The sequence below is a fragment of the Ornithorhynchus anatinus genome, chromosome X5 (genome assembly GCF_004115215.2).
Source record: "Ornithorhynchus anatinus isolate Pmale09 chromosome X5, mOrnAna1.pri.v4, whole genome shotgun sequence".
Classification (NCBI taxonomy): domain Eukaryota; kingdom Metazoa; phylum Chordata; class Mammalia; order Monotremata; family Ornithorhynchidae; genus Ornithorhynchus; species Ornithorhynchus anatinus.
In genome coordinates, this window is record NC_041753.1 from 219,002 (window position 1) to 238,974 (window position 19,973).

Below are 19,973 nucleotides of genomic sequence, written 5' to 3' on the forward strand. Positions count from 1 at the left end.
CCGGGCTTTATCACTAAGCGCTTAACAAATACCATAAAAAGAGGGCTGTGGACGCAGGGGCCGTCGTAAGGCAGTTTTCCGGGGACATATATGTAGAGGAGGTACAGTATTACTGTCCTTTTTCCTCTCCGGGAATGAATGTCCTCCACACACACCTCTGCCTGGACCACATTGCCCCCAGGGCTGCAGCAAAGAGCTGCCACCTTCTCCAGAAAGCATTAAGAATGATAATAATAATGTTGGTATTTGTTAAGTGCCTGCTATGTGCAGAGCACTGTTCTAAACGCTGGGGGAGATACAGGGTAATCAGGTTCTCCCATGTGAGGCTCACAGTTAATCCTCATTTTCCAGATGAGGTCACCGAGGCCCAGAGAAGTGAAGCGACTTGCCTACAGTCACCCAGCTGACAAGTGGCAGAGCTGGGATTCGAACCCGTGACCTCTGACTCCCAAGCCCGGGCTCTTTCCACTGAGCCACGCTGCTTCCTGAGTTACCCTCACCTTCCCCAGGCCTGAGGTTCGCCTGGGCCCGTGTCTCCCTGCGGCTCAACCTGAGAAGGGGGAGTAAGGTTGTGGGTTCAAATCCCCGCTCCGCCACTTGTCAGCTGTGTGACTGTGTGCAACTCACTTCTCTGTGCCTCAGTTCCCTCATCTGTAAAATGGGGATGAAGACTGTGAGCCTCACGTGGGACAACCTGATGACCCTGTATCCCCCCCCAGCGCTTAGAACGGTGCTCTGCACATAGTAAGCGCTTAACAAATACCAACATTAGAAGGCCTGTAGCAACTCCCAGCATGGTTTGGGGGGAGCAAGGGTCATTTCCCCCACCACCCACGCTTGGCCCGACTCCCCGTCAGCACGGGGCCAGAGGTGAATGAGGCAGACCCTCGCCCCTTCCCCGCCTCCCTCCTCGGCCTGGCCTGTGGAGAGGGATGAGGGGGAAGAAGAGCAGGGCACGCCATTGGCAACCTTCACCTCTCCTCAACCCAGCCCTCTTTTCCCCCCTTTCCTTTCCCATCCCCTCAGCACTGTACTCGTCCGCTCAACTGTATATATTTTCATTGCCCTATTTATTTTGCTAATGAGATGTACATCACCTTGATTCTATTTATTTGCTATTGTTTTAATGAGATGTTCATCCCCTTGATCCTATTTACTGCTATTGTTCTTGTCTGTCTGTCTCCCCTGATTAGACTGTGAGCTCGTCAAAGGGCAGGGACTGTCTCTATCTGTTACCGATTTGTCCATTCCAAGCGCTTAGTACAGTGCTCTGCACAGAGTAAGCGCTCAATAAATACTATTGTATGAATGAATGAATTTATTGCTATTGTTCTTGTCTGTCTGTCTCCCCCGATTAGACCGTAAGCCCGTCAAAGGGCAGGGACTGTCTCTTACCGATTTGTCCATTCTAAGCGCTTAGTACAGTGCTCTGCACGGAGTAAGCATTCAATAAATACTATTGAATGAATTTATTGCTATTGTTCTTGTCTGTCTCCCCCGATTAGACTGTAAGCCCGTCAAAGGGCAGGGATTGTCTCTATCTGTTGCCGATTTGTCCGTTCCAAGCGCTTAGTCCAGTGCTCTGCACATAGGAAGCGCTCAATAAATACTATTGAATGAATTTATTGCTATTGTTCTTGTCTGTCTCCCCCGATTAGACTGTAAGCCCCTCAAAGGGCAGGGATTGTCTCTATCTGTTACCGATTTGTCCGTTCCAAGCGCTTAGTCCAGTGCTCTGCACATAGGAAGCGCTCAATAAATACTATTGAATGAATGAATGAATGAATGAATGAATGAACCACGGCCTAACGGCCTCCTCAGAAGGAACAGCTCGCTTCTGCGCAGGCGCGCCCTCACGGCCTCCCATTGCGCCTGCGCCGCTCCTTCTCTTGCCCCTCCCATCCGGCCCGGCCCCGAGGGGCGGGAGGACGCAGGAAGACGCCCGCCGATTGGTCGACGCGGGTTCCGCTAGATGAGACGGGCGTGGTGATTGGCTGGGGCCGGGAGGGGAGGGCGGGGGTCGCGCGTGTGCCGGCGCGGCGGCGCAGACGAGGCCTCGAGGCCGCCGCTCCAGAAGGTTCCGGCCGGTGGCTGCTGCTCCTCCTGCTCCGCTGCAGCTCCGGCTCCTGCTCCCCCTTCCCGCTCCCCGCCATGATGGGCCACCGCCCCGTCCTCGTGCTCAGTGAGTCCCCTGCACCCCCCGGGCCGCCCCTCCCCCTCCCCGCACGTGGGCCGGTCCTTGCTCCCTTTTTTCTTGATATTTATTAAGCGCTCCCTAGGTGCGCAGCCCTCTTCTAATTGCTGGGGTCGACAGAGGGTAGTGAGGCTCACAGTCTTCCTCCCCGTGTCGCAGATGAGGGCCCCGGGCAGTGACTGGCCCACAGTCACCCGAGTGGTCGGGATTCGAACCCATGACCTCGGACTCCCCAGCCCGGGCTCGTGCCACTGAGCCCCGCTGCTGGCCTTGCCCCGGGGGCCCGATCCCACCCCGCCGTCTCTGTCCCCCTCCCCAGGTCAGAACACCAAACGCGAGTCCGGGAGGAAGGTCCAGGCCGGGAATATCAGCGCCGCCAAGGTAAGGACAAGGGTAACGGTGTCTGCTAGGCGCCTACTCTGTGCTAAGCACTGGTACCGCCCCAGCCACCTCCCTGTCAACCGTTCTTCCCAACCCCCCCACCTCGCCAAGTCCAGGCTGGGAATATCAGCGCCGCCAAGGTAGGATAACGGTGTCTGCTAGGCGCCTACTCTGTGCTAAGCACTGGTACCGCCCCAACCACCTCCCCATCAACCGTCCTTCCCAACCCTTCCACCCCACCAAGGTCCAGGCTGGGAAAATCAGCGCCGCCAAGGTAAGGATAACGGTATCTGGTAGGCGCCTACTCTGTGCTAAGCACTGGGGTACCGCCCCAACCGCCTCCCCATTTTTACGAGATGTTCTTCCCCTTGACGCTGTTTAGTGCCATTGTTCTTGTCTGTCCGTCTCCCCCGATTAGACTGTAAGCCCGTCAAACGGCAGGGACTGTCTCTATCTGTTGCCGACTTGTTCATCCCAAGCGCTTAGTACAGTGCTCTGCACATAGTAAGCGCTCAATAAATACTATTGAATGAATGAATGAACCGTTCCTCCCAACCCCCCGGCCACGGACCCCGCCCCAAGAGGCCCGTCATTTATTCCTTCAACTGTATTTACTGAGCGATAACTGTGCGCAGAGCGCTGTACTAAGCGCTTAGAAAGCACAGTTTGGCAACCGATAGAGACCATCCCTGCCCAACAACGGGCTCACAGTCTAGAAGGGGGAGACAGACAAGAAAACAAGTAGGGGCCGGCTCCGTCACGACGGTCTGGGGACGTGCCCCGATCGCTCCATAGATGGTGCAGGACCCTTTATTCATCTCCCCCTCCCAGCGCCATACCACTCACATACACGTATGTGTTTTCCTTATGCGTATTAATATCAATCCTTTCTTCTAGGCTATAAGCTCGTTGCGGGTAGGGAATGTGTCTGTTATACTGTAGTCTCCCAAACGCCTAGTGCAATGCTGTACACACAGCAAGCGTTCAATAAATACGATTGAAATGGAAAAAAAAAATGATCCCGCTGGGGCTGACGGCCTCATTTCTTCCCCTACCACCAATGCTGTCCGCCTTTTCCCTCACAGACCATCGCAGATGTGATCCGGACATGTCTTGGGCCCAAGTCCATGATGAAGGTAGGACCAGCTCTCAGACGACACCCCCCCACCCCCCAACTATCCTCCTCCCACCCCCGGGTGACCCTCAGCCCCCCGTGTGACCCTGCTCTCTTCCCCAGATGCTCCTGGACCCGATGGGGGGGATCGTCATGACCAATGATGGGAACGCTATCCTGCGAGAGGTGAGGTCCCTTGGGGCTCGGAGGGGGGCCTTGGTGGCCCAGTGAGAGTTGGGGAGGGGGAGGGCCCCAGAGGACATCACCAATCTCAACTCCCCCCCCCCCCCCCCCCACCAGATCCAGGTCCAGCACCCGGCGGCCAAGTCCATGATCGAGATCAGTCGGACCCAGGACGAGGAGGTCGGAGACGGGACCACGTCTGTCATCATCCTCGGTGAGGGAGCGGGATGGGGTGCCAAGGGGGAGAACCGCTGTTAGGGAAGGGCACGGAGCGGGGTCGCTATTTTCGGGCTCCAATCAGTCAGTTGTATTTATCATGCGCTTACTGTGTGCAGAGCGCCGTCCTAAGCGCTAGGCAGAGTACAATGTCTCCAGGGAGTGACCGCCTGCATTGAGGAAAAGCAAGGTGTAGCAGAGCACGGGCCCGGGAATCCTAGAGGGTTGTGGGTTCTCACCTCGGCTCTGCCGCTTGTCTGCTGTGTGACCTTAGGCAAGTCACTTTACTCCCCTGGGCCTCAGTTGCCTCCTCTGTAAAATAGGAATGGCGACTGAAGCTGTGAGCAGGGGCTGTGTCCAACTAGATTTGCCTGTATCCAACCCAGCTCTTAGTACAGTGCCTGGAACGGAGCGAGCGCTTAACAGATACCTCTAATGTCATTACCGTTATCATTCTTGTCACCCGCCAGCCGGGGAGATGCTGTCAGTGGCGGAGCACTTCCTGGAGCAGCAGATGCACCCGACGGTGGTGATCGGTGCCTACCGCAAAGCCCTGGACGACATGATCAGCGTCCTGCATGACATCAGGTCCGGAGGGCCGGCGGGAGATGGTTGGGGGGCGGTGGCCCGGGGAGGACTGGGAAGCATTCCCCCTAGCAGGCGGGGGGCCCAAGTCTCCTTCGGCCCCTGGAGCGCACATCCCCTCCGGCTCCCAGCTCCCCCGTGGACGTCGGCAACCGGGAGAAGATGCTGAGCATCATCGGCAGCGCCATCGCCACCAAGGCCGTGGGCCGCTGGTCCCCCTTGGCGTGCGCCATCGCCCTGGACGCCGTCAGCACCGTGCAGTTCGAGGAGAACGGCCGCAGAGAGATCGACATCAAGAAGTACGCCAAGGTGGAGAAGGTAGGTGCCGCCCCTCCGTCCCTCCGCGCGGGGGCCGGAGGGGAGACTGAGGCAGAGCTCTGTCCCCTCACCTGAGCGTCCCCCATCCTGTCCCCAGATCCCCGGGGGCATCATCGAGGACTCCTGCGTCCTGCGCGGCGTCATGATCAACAAGGACGTGACACACCCGCGCATGCGGCGGCTGATCCGCAACCCGCGCATCGTGCTGCTGGACTCCTCGCTCGAGTACAAGAAGGGGGAGAGCCAGGTGGGGTTGCGGCCATGGGCGGGTGGGGGCCGGCTCCGGAGTGGGTCGACCGCCGATCCGTCTGACCCGTCCCGTCCCACCTCCACCTGCAGACGGACATCGAGATCTCGCGGGAGGAGGATTTTGCGCGCATCCTGCAGATGGAGGAGGAGCACATCCAGCAGCTGTGCGAGGACGTGATCCGCCTGCGCCCTGACGTCGTCATCACGGAGAAGGGCATCTCTGGTACCTCCCCGCCGGCCTATCTGCCGCTTTCCCCCTTGCTCCCGGTCGGCCTGCCCGCTGGGCCTCCCTGCTTCCTGCTGTCCTGACAGTTGTCCCTCCCGCTTCTCCATCTGGTTGACCGCTCCCCACTTAGCTCCTCCCGGGTTCCCCCTACTTAGTGTTGTCCTGACCATTATTCTCCTGCTCCTCACCATCCTGACTGCTCTCCTCCCGCTTCCCCCTGCTCCTCACCATCCTGACTGCTGTCCGTGCTTCCCTCTGGATCCCCCTGTTGGCGGCATCCTGACGGCTTCTCCGTGCCTTTTGTCTTGGCATCAGACCTGGCCCAGCACTACCTCATCCGTGCCAACATTACCGCCATCCGCCGCGTTCGCAAGACTGACAACAACCGCATCGCCAGGTCAGCGGGATGGGGAGCAGGGGGGCCTCAGGAACAGCAGCCCGTGTGTAAGGCCTGAGGGGAGGGAGGGTTCCCTAGCAATCCATTCGCTCAGTCGTATTTGTTGAGCGCTTACTGGATGCAAGTCACTCTAAGTAAGCATTTGGGAGAGTACAGTACAACAGAGTCGGTCGATGTGTTCCCTGCCTCTAAGGGGCTGATGCTGTAGAAGGGGGGAGTTGGACACTAAAGCGTATTTCAGATAAGGGCATAAATGCTGGGTGGGAGAGGGTGGGCTGAATATTCAGTGTTTAAAGGGTACAGATCCACGTGCATTGGTGACACAAGGAGAAAGAGTAGAGGAGGTGAGAGCTTAGTTGGGGAAGGGGCCTCTTAGAGGAGTTGTGGCTTTTAAGAAGGCTTCGAAGGTGGGGAGGGTGGTTGTCGGTCAGATATGAAGCAGGAGTGAGTTTCAAGCCAGAGGGAGAATGTGGGCGAGGGGTCAGCGCTGAGACAGATGAGATGGAGGTGCAGCGAGCAGGTTGGCGTCAGAGGAGTGAAGTGTGCGGGCTGCATTGGAGTGGGAAATCAGCCGGGGAAGGTAGGAGGGACGAGTCCATTGAGGTGCTTTAAATTAAAACCAATGATGGGAAAGTGGTTCGGGCGGCAGGGTGAAGTAACTAAGTCCTGGAGTGGGGAGAGACAGAAGGAAGGGAGGTCAGCAAGGAGGCCGATGCAGTCGACAGAGCAGGAGAGGATAAATCCTTGGATGAATGTAGTAGTGGTTTGGAGAGAAGAAGAAAAAGGGGATTTTAACGATGCTGTGAAGTTGGTTAGTACAGTGACTGGCCCATAGTAAGCGCTTAACAGATACCATTATCACTGTTAGAACTGATGTGATTTAGAGAGATGAGTTGAGGGTAATGCCAAGGTCATGGGTTTGGGAGACCAGGAAAATAGCACCGTTGTCCACAGTGATGGGGAAAAAGGCAAGAGGATAGGGTTTGGGTAGGAAGATGAGCTCCTCTGGGAACCTTTTAAGGTGAGGCGTTGGCGGGACCTCCAAGTTGAGATGTCCTGCAGGTGGGAGGAGATGGTAGACTGCGGAGAAGGAGAGAGGTCGGAACTGGAGAGGAAGATTTGGGAATCGTTTACTTAGAGGTGGTGGTTTGAAGCCCCGAGTTCTCCGAGAGAACGGGTGTAGGTGGAGAAGAGAAAGGGACCTAGAACCGAACCTTGAACGGCTCCCACGGTTAGGGGGTGGGAGGCAGGGGAGGAGCCCACAAAAGAGAACGAGAATGAGCGACCGAGGAGATAGGAGGAGAACCAGGAGGGGACTGTCTGTGAAACCCGAGTCGGATGATGTTTTAGAAGGGGGTGGTCCACAGTGTCGAAGGCGGCCGAGAGGTCGAGGGGAATTGGGATGGAGTAGCGGGATGCCGAATTGTACATTCCAAGTGCTTAGTACAGTGCTCTGCACATAGTAAGTGCTCAATAAATACTACTGAATGAATGAATGGAGGCCATGGGATTGGGCAAGAAGGAGATCATCGGTGACTTTGAGAGGACGGTTCTGGTGGGGCGGAAAGGGCGGAAGCCAGATGGGAAGGGGTTGAAGGGAGGAATGATAGGAGGGAGATGGGGCAATAATGAGGGAGCCGGGGAGCAAGGGAAGATTTTTTTAGGAGAGACGTGAGCACGTTTGAAAGTGCGGCGAGGGAGCCATCGGAGAGGGCTGGGGTCCCGTGGACAGCGGCCCTGACGGGCGGGGGTCCCGGGGCCGGAGGGCGAGGGTGCCGGGCAGAGCGGGCCTGACGGCGCAACGGGCGCTACGTGCAGGGCGTGCGGGGCTCGCATCGCCAGCCGGCCGGAGGAGCTGCGGGAGGAGGACGTGGGCACGGGCGCCGGCCTGTTCGAGGTGAAGAAGATCGGGGACGAATACTTCACCTTCATCACCGAGTGCCGGGACCCCAAGGCCTGCACCGTCGTGCTGCGCGGTGCCAGCAAGGAGATCCTCTCTGTAAGCCACCCGGGGACATTCTGGGATGGGGGCTACCCCTGGGGAATTGAAGCCTCGGGGTCGCCGGGCACGTGGCTCTGCTCTCACTGCCCTTTCCCTCGCCCTCCCCCACCACCAGGAAGTGGAACGCAACCTGCAGGACGCCATGCAGGTGTGCCGCAACGTCCTGCTGGACCCTCAGCTGGTGCCCGGGGGCGGGGCCGCAGAGATGGCCGTGGCCCACGCGCTGACGGAGAAGTCCAAGAGCATGACGGGCGTGGAGCAGTGGCCCTACCGTGCCGTGGCCCAGGCCCTGGAAGTCATCCCCCGCACCCTCATCCAGAACTGCGGCGGCAGCACCATCCGCCTGCTCACCGCCCTGAGGGTGAGGCCCGGCCGTCTGCCCCCGCCTGGGGCCTCGGGGTCCCTGGGGGGGCGGTTGGGGGGGCTCCCGCACCAGCCCTGACAGCCCCTCCCCTCTCCCCCACCGCAGGCCAAGCACACCCAGGAAGGCTTCAGGACGTGGGGAGTGGACGGGGAGTCGGGCACGTTGGTGGACATGAAGGAGCTGGGCGTCTGGGAGCCGCTGGCCGTGAAGCTGCAGACGTACAAGACGGCCGTGGAGGTGAGGGGCCCGCGGGACCCACGGCGGGACGGGGCGGGGGGAAGAGGAGGCGGGGAGGGGAGGGCCGCCCCCGCCCCCGCCCCACTGACCCTCTCCTCTCCGCTCCCGGCCCCCAGACCGCCGTGCTGCTGCTGCGCATCGACGACATCGTCTCCGGCCACAAGAAGAAGGGGGAGGACCAGGGCCGCGCCGGCGGGGCCCCCGATGCCGGCCAGGAGTGAGGAGGGACCCCCGGGAGCCCGGGTGGGCGTCGCTGCCGGTTGTCCGGAGCGGGGCGGGAGTCACCCCCTCCCCCTCAACGCAAACACCCCAGCCCGCATCCCTCCTCCCTCCTCCCTCCCCTGCCCCCCGCATCCGGTGATTAAACGTGAATTGTGTTTGCCAGCCGTGCTCTGGTGTGTGATCTCTGCGGGGGGCTCCCAGATTCCAGCCGCTTCGGTTTGAGCCCCAACTCTGCCTCCCCCATACGTCCCGCTCCCCTGGCCGGCCTGGGGCTCTGGAAAGTCGGCAGAGGACCCCGGGGGCTCCCGTCCCTCGCACTCCACTCCCCCAGTCCAGGGGTCCAGGCTCCCCTCCGGCCCGGGTTGTCCCATCCTCCCTCAGCCCTTTCCACTTGAATCAGTAGTAGAGAACGAGCATGCGCCGTGTGTGCGCAGAGCATGGTCCTGACCCTTTGGGAGACTACAGTACAATTAGCAGACCTGATTATGCCCTCAAGGAGCTTACAGTCTAGCCGGGAAGACAGGCCCAGGACTAGAGAAGATAGGAAGGCGCAGTAGAGCATTAAGGGACGGACGTTACGTCGATGCCTACGGTGCAGGGGGAGGGTGAGCGTGTACCCAAGTGCCTCCGTGTCTTGAAAGGACCAAAGCGGCATGAGCAGGGGGTATAAGTACCATTATTATCAGTGAAACAACTCCTGTGGGCAAGTCACTTAACTTCTCTGTGCCTCAGTTCCCTCATCTGTAAAATGGGGATTAAGACTGTGAGCCCCACGTGGGACAACCTGATTCCCCTGCGTCTACCCCAGCGCTTAGAACAGTGCTCTGCACATAGTAAGCGCTTAACAAATACCAACATTCTTATTATTATTAACTCCTCTTCCCACCCAAATTCTGGCCTCCCCCAACTTCCCCCTCATGGTAGACAACACCACCATCTTCCCTCTCTCCCAAGCCTCATTATTATTATTACCTCAGTACTTAGAACAGTGTTGGGCACCTAGTAAGTGCTTAACAAATACCAACATTATTATTATTACTCCAGTGCTTGGCATCTAGGAAGCGCTTAACAAATACTATCATCATTTATATTGTCATTATTACCCCAGTGCTTGGTACAGTGCTTGGCACCTGGGAAGCACTTAAATACCATCACCTTTATAGGTATTATTGCCCCAGTGCTTAGAACAGTGCTTGGCACCTAGGAAGTGCTTAACAAACACCATCACCTTTATAAGTATTATTATCCCAATGCTTAGAACAGCGCTGGGCACTTAGGAAGCGCTTAAATACCATCATCATGATTACAGTTATCATTACGCCAGTGCTTAGAACAGTGTTGACACCTAGGAGGCGCTTAACAAATACCATCATTATTATTAGTTATTACCCCAGTGCTTAGAACAGTGTTGGCACCTAGGAAGCACTTAGCAAATACCATCATTATTATTAATCATTACCCCAGTGTTGGGCACCTAGGAAGCGCTTAACAAATACCATCATCATCATGGTTATCATTACCCCAGTGCTTAGAACAGTGCTGGGCACCTAGGAGGTGCTTACCAAATACCATCATTATCATTACCCCAGCACTTAGAACAGTGCTGGGCACTTAGGAAGTGCTTAACAGAAACCATAACCATCATCATTATTATTATTACCCCAGTGCTTGCAACAGTGCTTGGCACCTAGGAAGTGCTTAACAAATACCATCCTCCTCACTGTTATTATTATTATTAATAATACCCCCATGCTTAGCTCTGGGCACCTAGCAAGCGCTTAACAAAAACCATAATGGTCATTATTATTATTATTAGCCCGCTGGGCACCTGGGAAGCGCTTAGCAAATTCCATCATTAAGCCGCGTGGCTCAGTGGCAAGAGCCTGGGCTGGGGAGTCAGAGGTCGTGGGTTCTAATCCCGCCTCCGCCCCTTGTCAGCTGTGGGACTGTGGGCAAGACACTTCTCTAGGCCTCAGTGACCTCATCTGTCAAATGGGGATGAAAAGTGAGCCCCAAGGGGGACCACCTCCTCACCTTGTATCTACCTGTGGCCGAATTGTCCATTTGTCTGCACATTTGTCCATTTCAAGCGTTTAGTCCAGTGCTCTGCACATAGTAAGCGCTCAATAAATACTCTTGAATGAATCCCCCAGCGCTTAGAACAGTGCTTGGCACCTAGTCAACGCTTACCAACTACCATCATCAGAGTCATCATTACCCTGGTGCTGGGCACCTGGGAAGCGCTTAGCAAATAATAATAATACTGGTATTTGTTAAGCGCTTACTATGTGCGCGCTGGGGGAGATCCAGGGTCATCGGGTGGTCCCACGTGAGGCTCCCAGTTAACCCCCATTTTCCAGATGAGGACACTGAGGCCCAGAGAAGTGAAGTGACTCGCCCCCAGTCGCCCAGCTGACAAGTGGCAGAGGCGGGATTCGAACCCGTGACCACTGACGCCCCAGCCCGGGCTCTTTCCACTGAGCCGCGGCAGTGTAGTATCATCAGGAAGAGCCGCCCCCCCGGGACTGGATAATGGGGAGCGGCCCCTTTAAGGCCCCCCCCCCCCCGCCCCGCATCGCCCCTCCCCCCTTCCCCGCACCTCCCCCCCGTCAGCTGGGCGGGGTCACGTGTGCGGACACCGCATGGGGGGCAGCGAGGAGGTCGGGGGTCATGGGGGTCCATCGCCTCCCCTCCTCCTCCTCTTGCTCCTGGTCCCAGGGCCGGTCCTGGCCGCAGCCCCGCAACCCGGGGAGCCCCGCAACGTAAGACCCTCCCCCCCCCCCCCCGGGGGACCCCCGGGGTCCGGACCCGCCCCTGCGGGACCGGCCCACCCACTCGGAATCCTGATAATACCGTTGGTACTTGTTAAGCGCTTCCTCTGTGCAGAGCACTGTTCTAAGCGCTGGGGGAGGTCCAGGGTCATCGGGTGGTCCCACGGGAGGCTCCCAGTCTCAAGTCCCACTTAATAATAATAATAATGTTGGTCGTTAAGCGCTTCCTCTGTGCAGAGCACTGTTCTAAGCGCTGGGGGAGATGCAGGGTCATCAAGTGGTCCCACGGGAGGCTCCCAGTCTTAATTCCCATTTAATACTACTAATAATCATGTTGGTATTTGTTAAGTGCTTACTCTGTGCAGAGCACCGTTCTGAACACTGGGGAGATCCAGGGTCGTCGGGTGGTCCCACGGGAGGCTCCCAGTCTTAATTCCCATTTAATACTACTACTAATAATAATAATGTTAGTATGTTAAGCGCTTACTATGTGCAGAGCACTGTTCTAAGCCCTGGAGGAGATACAGGGTCATTGGGTGGTCTCACAGGAGGCTCACAGTCTTAAGTCCCCTTTAATAATAATAATAATAACAATGTTGGTGGTAGTTAAGCGCTTACTATGTGCAGAGCACTGTTCTAAGCACTGGGGGAGATAAAGGGTCATCAGGTTGTCCCCCTTGGGGCTCCCTGTCTTCATCCCCATTTTACAGATGAGGTCACTGAGGCCCAGAGAAGGGAAGTGACTTGCCCACAGTCACCCAGCTGACAAGTGGCAAAGCAGGGATTAGAACCCATGACCTCTGACTCCCAAGCCCGGGCTCTTGCCACTAAGCCACACTGCTTCCCAATAATAATAACAATGTTGGTATTTGTTAAGCGCTTACTATGTGCAGAGCACTGTTCTAAGCGCTGGGGGAGATCCAGGGTCATCAGGTTGTACCACATGAGGCTCCCAGTCTTAATCCCCATTTAATAATAATAATAATAATGTTGGTATTTGTTAAACAGTTACTGTGTGCAGAGCACTGTGCTAAGAGCTGGGGGAGATACAGGGTAATAATAATAATAATAATAATGTTGGTATTTGTTAAGCGCTTACTATGTGCCGAGCACTGTTCTAAGCGCTGGGGTAGACATAGGGGAATCAGGTTGTCCCACGTGGGGCTCACAGTCTTAATCCCCATTTTACAGATGAGGGAACTGAGGCACAGAGAAGTTAAGTGACTTGCCCACAGTCACACAGCCGGCAAGTGGCAGAGCTGGGATTCGAACTCATGAGCCCTGACTCCAAAGCCCGTGCTCTTTCCACTGAGCCACGCTCATCAGGTGGTCCCACGTGAGGCTCCCAGTCTTCATCCCCATTTTACAGATGAGGTCACTGAGGCCTAGAGAAGTGAAGTGACTTGCCCACAGTCACCCAGCTTGACAAGTGGCAGAGGGGGGATTCGAACCCATGACCTTTCACTCCCAAGCCCGGGCTCTCACCACTGAGCCACGCTGCTTCTCTACTCACCATCATCGTGACGGCATGTGCTCAGCGCTTAGGGGGCCAAGCCCTGTGCTAAACGCTGTGGCGGGGGCGGGATTCGAAGCAGCGAGGTTCCGTGGCAAGAGCCCGGGCTTGGGAGTCAGAGGTCATGGGTTCTAATCGCCGCTTGTCAGCTGGGGGACTTTGGGCCAGTCGCTTCACTTCTCTCAGTTCCCTCATCTGGAAAATGGGGAGAAACACTGGTAGCCCCACGGGGGACCACCTCATCACCTTGGATCTCCCCAGCGCTTAGAACAGTGTTTGGCACAAAGTAAGCGCTTAACAAATACCACCATTGTTATTATTATTCGATCGTATTTGTCGAGCGCTTAATGTGTGCAGAGCGCTGTACCGCAAGGATACGGCTTGGCTTTAGTGGAAAGAGCCCGGGCTTGGGACTCAGAGGTCGTGGGTTCTAATTCCAGCTCAGCCACTTGTCAGCTGGGTGACTCTGGACCAGTCGCTTCACTTTCCTGGGCCTCAGTTCCCTCATCTATCAAATGGGAATGAAGACTGTGAGCCCCCCACGTGGGACAATCCCATTACCTTGTAATTACCCCAGCGCTTAGAACAGTGTTTGGCACCTAGCAAGCACTTAACAAATACCATGGTGGTTATACAAGGGCATCACACTGTCCCACCTAGGGCTCACAGTCTTAATCCCCATTTTCCAGCGGAGGTAACGGAGGCCCAGACTTGCCCAAGGTCAAACAACAGACAAGTGGCGGAGGGGGGATTAGAACCCACGTCCTCCGATGCCCAAGCCCGGGCTCTTTCCACCAAGCCCCACTGCTTCTCAGTGATGATATCCGTTAAGCGCTTACTATGTGCCAGGCACTCGGTTGAAAGAGCACGGGTGTGGGAGTCAGAGGTCGTGGGTTCCAATCCCCCCTCCGCCACTGGTCGGCTGTGCGACTTAGGGCAACTCGCTTCACTTCTCTGGGCCTCAGTGACCTCATCTGGAAAATGGGAATTAAAACTGCGGGAGACAACCTGATTACCTTGTATCCCCACCCAGTGCTTAGAACAGTGCTTGGCACAAAGTAAGTGCTTAACAGATACCGTTGTTATTATATGCATTTGGATGGGTCACCTTTGGGCCGTTGATACTCCTCCCAACCTCAACCGCACAGCACTTATGTCCAGAGCTTTAAATTACAAATTATACATTATTCCTATTAAAGTCCCTCTCTCCCTTTAGATTCCAAGCTCGTTGCGGGCAGGGTATGAGACTGCCAACTCTGTTGTATTGTCCTCTCCCAAGCGCTTAGTACAGTGCTCTGCACAGACTAAATGCTCGATATATACCGATCGATCGATCGATTACTAAGGGCGGAGGAACCAGAGATGGCCGGTGGACTTGTATCGATAGGTGGTGTCGATTGAGCTCTTGCTGCGTGCAGAGCACTGTCCTAAGCGCTTTGGGCCAACGCCGTACAATAGAGTTAGTAGATACGGCCCCTGTCCGCAAGGAGTTTACAGGCAAATTTACTCAGGTAAATTTACAGGTAATTTACCAGTAAATTGTGAATTTACTGGGGAGCTGGGAGTTAATGGGGGACGGCTTGCCCAAGGATTCAAGGAGGGGGGGGTCTGGCGGATTTGGGGAGTTGCAGGCCGAGGAAGAGCATGAAAGGGGACAAGAGGCGCAGCAGCAAGTGGCAGTGAGACGGTAAACGGGGCGGGCGGATACAAAATTTGGTCTGGAGCAGCAGCATGGCCTAATGGCTAGAATCTGGGCATCAGAAGGACATGGAGCCCGTTACTGGACAGGGGTTGTCTCTCTCGGTTGCCGAATTGTCCATACCAAGCGCTCAGTACAGTGCTCTGCACATAGTAAGCACTCAAATACGACTGAATGAATGAATGACACGGCTTCTCCTCCCGGCTCCGCCACTTGTCTGCTGCGTGACCTTGGGCCGGTCACTTCACTTCTTTGGGTCCCAGTTCCCTCATCTGTAAAATGGGGATGGAGACAGGGAGACCCGTGTGTCCAACCCGACTAGCTTTTATCTACCCCGGCTCTTAGTATAGTGCCTGGCACGTAGTAAGGGCTTAACAAATACCGCTATTATTTTTATTATTATTATCTGATGGGCTGATGTCCCATCCGGCAGGTGACCCTGGAGCTGAGTCCAGGCTGGCCGGGCCCCGGTCCTCCCCCGAACGTCCTGCACGTGCGGGCGGCGGGGACGCAGTCGACCGTCCACGTGGTGTGGAGCAGCGAGCGGGGCGCTCCCACGGGGCTGCTGGTGGCCACGGACCGGCCGGACAGCGTCCTCCACATCAACTGGACCCGCCTGCTGGGCCCCGACCCCGCGGGGGCCCTGTCCGTGCAACCTTCCGCCTCCGTGCGCTTCGCTGCCGTCCTCCTCCTGACCAAGGTGTGTGCACGCGGGAGGGGGCGGAGACGGGGATGGACGAGCTGCGGCCTGGGACGGGGGGACCGGCCGGGGTCAGTCGCTCAGACCTATTTATTGAGCGCTTTACTGTGTGCCGAGCCCTGGACTAAGCACTTGGGAGAGCCCAGTAGAACAGAATCGGTAGACACATCCCTTGGCCGCAATGATCAGACTGTGAGCCCGTCCTTGGGCAGGGATCGTCTCTGTCGCCGAATTGTACATTACAAGCGCTTAGTATAGTGCTCTGCACTTAGTAAGCCCTCAATAAATACTACTGAATGGTCGAGCTGACGGCCTACAACGGGAGACAGACGTTAATCGAAATAAACGAATTACAGATAGAAACGTAAGTGCTGTGGATCTGGGAGTGGGGGATGAATATTGAACGCTTACTGTGTGCAAAGCCCTGGATTAAGTGCTTGGGAGAGTATGGTATTCATTCATTCATTCAATAGTATTTATTGAGCGCTTACTATGTGCAGAGCACTGTACTAAGCGCTTGGAATGTACGATTCGGCAACAGATAGAAACGATCACTGCCCAGTGACGGGCTCACAGTCTAAACAGTACAACAACAGACAGACGCATTCCCTGCCCACAACGAGTTTACAGTCCAGAGGGGGAGACCTCCATTACCCAGCGCTTAGAACGGTGCTTGGCACATAGTAAAGCGCTTAACAAATACCATCGTCATTATTACTATCGGTAAATGAATGGATCCGGACCCAAGTGCTTAGTAGAGTGCTTGGCGCACCCTAAGTGCTCAATAAATACGACCGAATGAATGAACAAGTGCTGGGAGTGGGGAGGAATAAAGGGAACAGTCGCCGCGCCAGGAGGGAGTGGGAGAAGAGGAAAGGAGGGCTTAATCAGGGAAGGCCTCTTGGAGGAGATGGGCCTTCAGTAAGGCTTTGAAACGGGGGAGAGTGGTCGTCCGCGGGCTATGCCTGGGTGGGGGGTCTCTACCTGTTGCCGAATTGTTCCTTCCAAGTGCTTAGTACAGTCCTCTGCACACAGTAAGCGCTCAATAAATCCGATTGGATGAACGGGGGGCCCTCACCGCCTCTTCCCTTCTCCCCCACAGCTGTTTGAGGAGGCCAACAGCTTGGGACCAGGCATCTACCCACCGTACCCGCTGACCAACTTCTCCTGGGACCAGCTGGGCCCCACCCTCAACGCCTCGACCCTGACGGCCACCTTCCGCGGGCGTCCGGCCGCCGACCCCGCCGCCGCCTTTGCCCGGGGCAGCCTGGCCCTCCGGGTAGGATGGGCGCGGGGCCGGAGCGGCTGGGCCGAGAGCGAGGTCGGGAGGTGGCGGGGCGGGGGGCGTCAGGGTTGTCTTTGAGGAGAGGCGGCGTGGGGTAATGGAGAGAGCCTGGGCCTGGGAGTCATATGGACCTGGGTTCGAATGCCACTATGCCACTTGTCCGCTGCGTGACTTGGGGCACATCGGTTCACTTCTCTGGGCCTCAGTTACCTCGTCTGTCAAAGGGCGATGAGTGTGAACCCCATGTGGGACAGGGACTGGGTCCCACCTGATTCACCTGTAATAATAATGTTAATAATAATGTTGGTATTTGTTAAGCGCTTACTATGTGCAAAGCACTGTTCTAAGCGCTGAGGGGATACAAGGCCATCAGGTTGTCCCTCATGGGGCTCACAGTCTTCATCCCCATTTTACAGATGAGGTCACTGAGGCCCAGAGAAGTGAAGTGAGTTGCCCAGAGTCACCCAGCTATCAAGTGGCGGAGCCGGGATTAGAACCCACGACCTCTGACTCCCAAGCCCGGGCTCTTTCCACTGAACCACGCTGCTTCTCTATCTACCCCAGCGCTTAGAAGGGTGCCTGGCACATAGTGAGTGCTTAACAAGTACCGTAATAATGATGTTTATTACCATCATCTCTGGCCGTCCCTTGTGCCCCTCTGCAGGTGCGGGCATTCGCGGACCACGGCCGCCCGCGCCTCCCGCCCCGCCTCCTGCACGTGCCCGGGAGCTGCCAACTGCAGCTGGAGCTGGACGGGGTCGCCCCCCGTGGGAACCGCTCGGTCTTCGGCCTGGAGGTGCTGACCCTGAGCCGCGGGCCCGGCCCCCGGCCCGGCCCCCTGCCCCGCCTGGAGGAGCTCAGCTCCATCGATGACGAGTACTCGCCCGCCGTCTTCCAGGTCAGTAGGTCGATCCTATTTATCGGGCGCTTACCGTGTGCGGGGCACTGGGCTAAGCGCTTGGGAAGCAGCGTGGCGAAGAGGATAGAGCATGGGGCGGGAGTCAGAAGGACCTGAGTTTTAATCCCAGCTCTGCCACTTGTCTGCTGCGTGACCTTGGGCATGTCACTTCACTTCTCTGTGCCTCAGTATCTCATTATAAATGGGGATTAAGAGTGCGAGTCCCATGTGGGACAGGGAGTGTCCAACCCGATTAACTTGTGTCTATCCCAGGGCTGAGACCAGTGCTTGGCACGTAAGTGCTTAACAAGTACCGAAATTATTATTATTCTTACAATATAACAATATATCAGGTACATTCCCTGCCCACAACGAGTTTACAGTCTAGAGGGGGAGACAGACATTAATACAAATAAATGACAGATAGGGACATAAGTGGTGTGGGGCTGGGAGGGGGCATTAATCAAGGGAGCAAGTCAGGGCGATGCAGAAGGGAGTGGGAGAAGAGGAAGGAAAGGTTTAGTCAGGGAAAGCCCCCTATAATAATAATAATAATGGCAATTTTTAAGCACTTACTATGTGCCAAGCACTGTACAAAGTGCCGGGATAGATAGACGATAATCAGGTCCCACATGGGGCTCACAGTTTAAAGTAGGAGGAAGAACAGGTATTGAATCACCACTTTCCAGGTGAGCGATCTGAGGCACAGAGAAGTTAAATGACTTGCTCTAGGTCACAGTGCAGGTGCAGGGCAGAGGAGGATTAGAACCCAGGGCCTCTGGCTCCCAGGGCCGTGTCTGTTCCTCTAGGCCATGCTGCTCCTGTCGGCTGGGCCGGGACAGAGGGATTCCAACCCCCGGAGAGCTGGAGGCCCCGGTGGTCCGTCTTCCTCTGCGCCCACCTCCCGGCTCTCCCCACACCCCGCTCCTCCCCGACCCTCCTTCCGCCTTTTTCCACAGCTGGTCCGTCTGCTCTGGGGCTCCCCCACTTCTGGCTTCCTCCAATGGAGGCCCGTGGCCTTCTCCTCACCGGGGGCCGAACGAGGGGGAGCCCTGCCGGCCCGGGTGGACGCCCCCAGCCCTGCCACGGGAGAGACCCCACCCTCGCTCCTGCTTCGAGCCTTCTTCGGCCCGGGCCCCTACCCAGACCTCACGGCGCTGAACCTCTCCTGGGGAGGGCCCGAGGGGGCCGCCTACGAGGACCACCGCTATCTCAGCTGGTGAGATCCAAGGGGCGAGGGCGGGGAGCTGGAAACAACGTGTGTATGTAGAAATGGGTCTTGGAGGAGGGAGAGAGATAAAGGGCAGGGTTGGGGGAGTGGGTGGGAGGGTTAGTAGGAGGGGAAGAAATCTGGGGAGAAGGGGGCGGGGGTTGAAAGTTCTTCCGTCGCCCTGCAGGTCAGCTCTCTTGGGTGTGGGCGCCCCCCCAGCTGATGACTTCTCCCCCCTGGTGTTGGGGATCACAGCCACGGCCCTGGGAGCCCCCGTCCTGCTGCTCTTGGCCGGGGGGCTCGCGTTGCTGCTCCTCCGCCGTCGCCAGTCCGAGTACGATCTCATCAACTGAGGCCCCGCCGCAGAGGCATGCTGCTTTTGGCCTCCATCTCTGCCAATCTCTGTGACTCCCTGGCCTTTCCCCTGCTCCCCTGGGCTAGGACAGAGGGGGTTGGGGGGAGGAGGGGAGGAGAATCCAATAAACTTTATTTTTTCACATGGCTCAGTCTCTGCCTCTCTGTGGGAATAATAGTAGTAACTGTGGTATTTGTTAAGCGCTTACTCTGTGCCAGGCACTGTGTTAAATGCTCAGGTGGATACAAGCAAATCAGGTTGGACAGTCCCTGCCCCACATGGGGCTCACGGTCTCCTTCCACATTTTACAGATGAGGGAACCGAGGCCCAGTAAAGTGTCTTGCCCAAGGTCACACGGCAGTCAAGTGGAAGAGTGGGAATTAGAACCCATGACCTTCTGACTCCCAGGCTCGTGCTCTAACCACGATACCATTACTCTGCCTCGATTTCCTCTTTTTGTCTGTCATCTCTTAAGGGGGCATCCACATCGCTAGCTCCTCCTCCCAGCCCGGCCCAAGTGAGCATTCTCTTAACGACTGTGCCCATGTGGGCCCTTTCAATCATCACCCCCTTGGTGGCTGGAGGTGAGGGGTGCCTCCACACAGGTCACCCCTGCAGTATCCGCCCCCCACTCAGACTCCCACTTTTGTCAGACTTAGCCCAGCTCAGGCTCCCCAGGCAGGTATGCAGGCAGTTGGGGGTGCCCTCTCTTGGCCCACACCGGGGGATGTCACCAGCTGCACCCAGGATGGGGGAGGTGGGCATTAGAACCCCAGACCTGCCCTTGTGATATTTGCTAAATGCTCACTATGGGCAGAGCACTGGACTAAGGGTGAAGGCAGATACAGAAGCCA

General features: G+C 56.7%; 2 protein-coding genes across 2 annotated transcripts; both read left to right on the forward strand.

Moving 5' to 3' along the window:
- Positions 1-2,151: 2,151 nt before the first annotated feature.
- CCT3 (chaperonin containing TCP1 subunit 3) lies at positions 2,152-8,850 on the forward strand. Its single transcript, XM_029055646.1, has 14 exons — positions 2,152-2,182; positions 2,514-2,575; positions 3,661-3,711; positions 3,813-3,875; positions 3,990-4,086; positions 4,559-4,676; positions 4,805-4,991; positions 5,089-5,238; positions 5,331-5,463; positions 5,782-5,863; positions 7,682-7,862; positions 7,981-8,226; positions 8,335-8,466; positions 8,583-8,850. The coding sequence occupies exons 1-14, from the start codon at positions 2,152-2,154 to the stop codon at positions 8,685-8,687; spliced, it is 1,638 nt and encodes a 545-aa protein (XP_028911479.1). The 3' UTR covers positions 8,688-8,850.
- A 2,451-nt stretch (positions 8,851-11,301) lies between these two features.
- On the forward strand, positions 11,302-19,266 carry LOC100077145 (glycosylated lysosomal membrane protein). The gene is made up of 6 exons (XM_029055647.1): positions 11,302-11,450; positions 15,105-15,371; positions 16,474-16,650; positions 17,321-17,554; positions 18,514-18,773; positions 18,952-19,266. Exons 1-6 carry the CDS (start codon positions 11,331-11,333, stop codon positions 19,115-19,117), a joined length of 1,224 nt encoding a protein of 407 aa, XP_028911480.1. The 5' UTR covers positions 11,302-11,330; the 3' UTR covers positions 19,118-19,266.
- The last annotated feature ends 707 nt before the right edge of the window (positions 19,267-19,973 follow it).

What these genes read in the sequence shown, in the direction of transcription:
- CCT3 (XM_029055646.1), top strand. Translation starts at nt 2,152, where the DNA reads ATGATGGGCCACCGCCCCGTCCTCGTGCTCA. An exon ending in GGAACGCTATCCTGCGAGAG is followed by an intron (nt 3,876 to 3,989) that starts GTGAGGTCCCTT and finishes CCCCCCCACCAG; the next exon opens with ATCCAGGTCCAGCACCCGGC. An exon ending in AGTACGCCAAGGTGGAGAAG is followed by an intron (nt 4,992 to 5,088) that starts GTAGGTGCCGCC and finishes TCCTGTCCCCAG; the next exon opens with ATCCCCGGGGGCATCATCGA.
- LOC100077145 (XM_029055647.1), top strand. Translation starts at nt 11,331, where the DNA reads ATGGGGGGCAGCGAGGAGGTCGGGGGTCATGGGGGTCCATCGCCTCCC. An exon ending in AACCCGGGGAGCCCCGCAAC is followed by an intron (nt 11,451 to 15,104) that starts GTAAGACCCTCC and finishes CCCATCCGGCAG; the next exon opens with GTGACCCTGGAGCTGAGTCC. An exon ending in GACCACCGCTATCTCAGCTG is followed by an intron (nt 18,774 to 18,951) that starts GTGAGATCCAAG and finishes GTCGCCCTGCAG; the next exon opens with GTCAGCTCTCTTGGGTGTGG.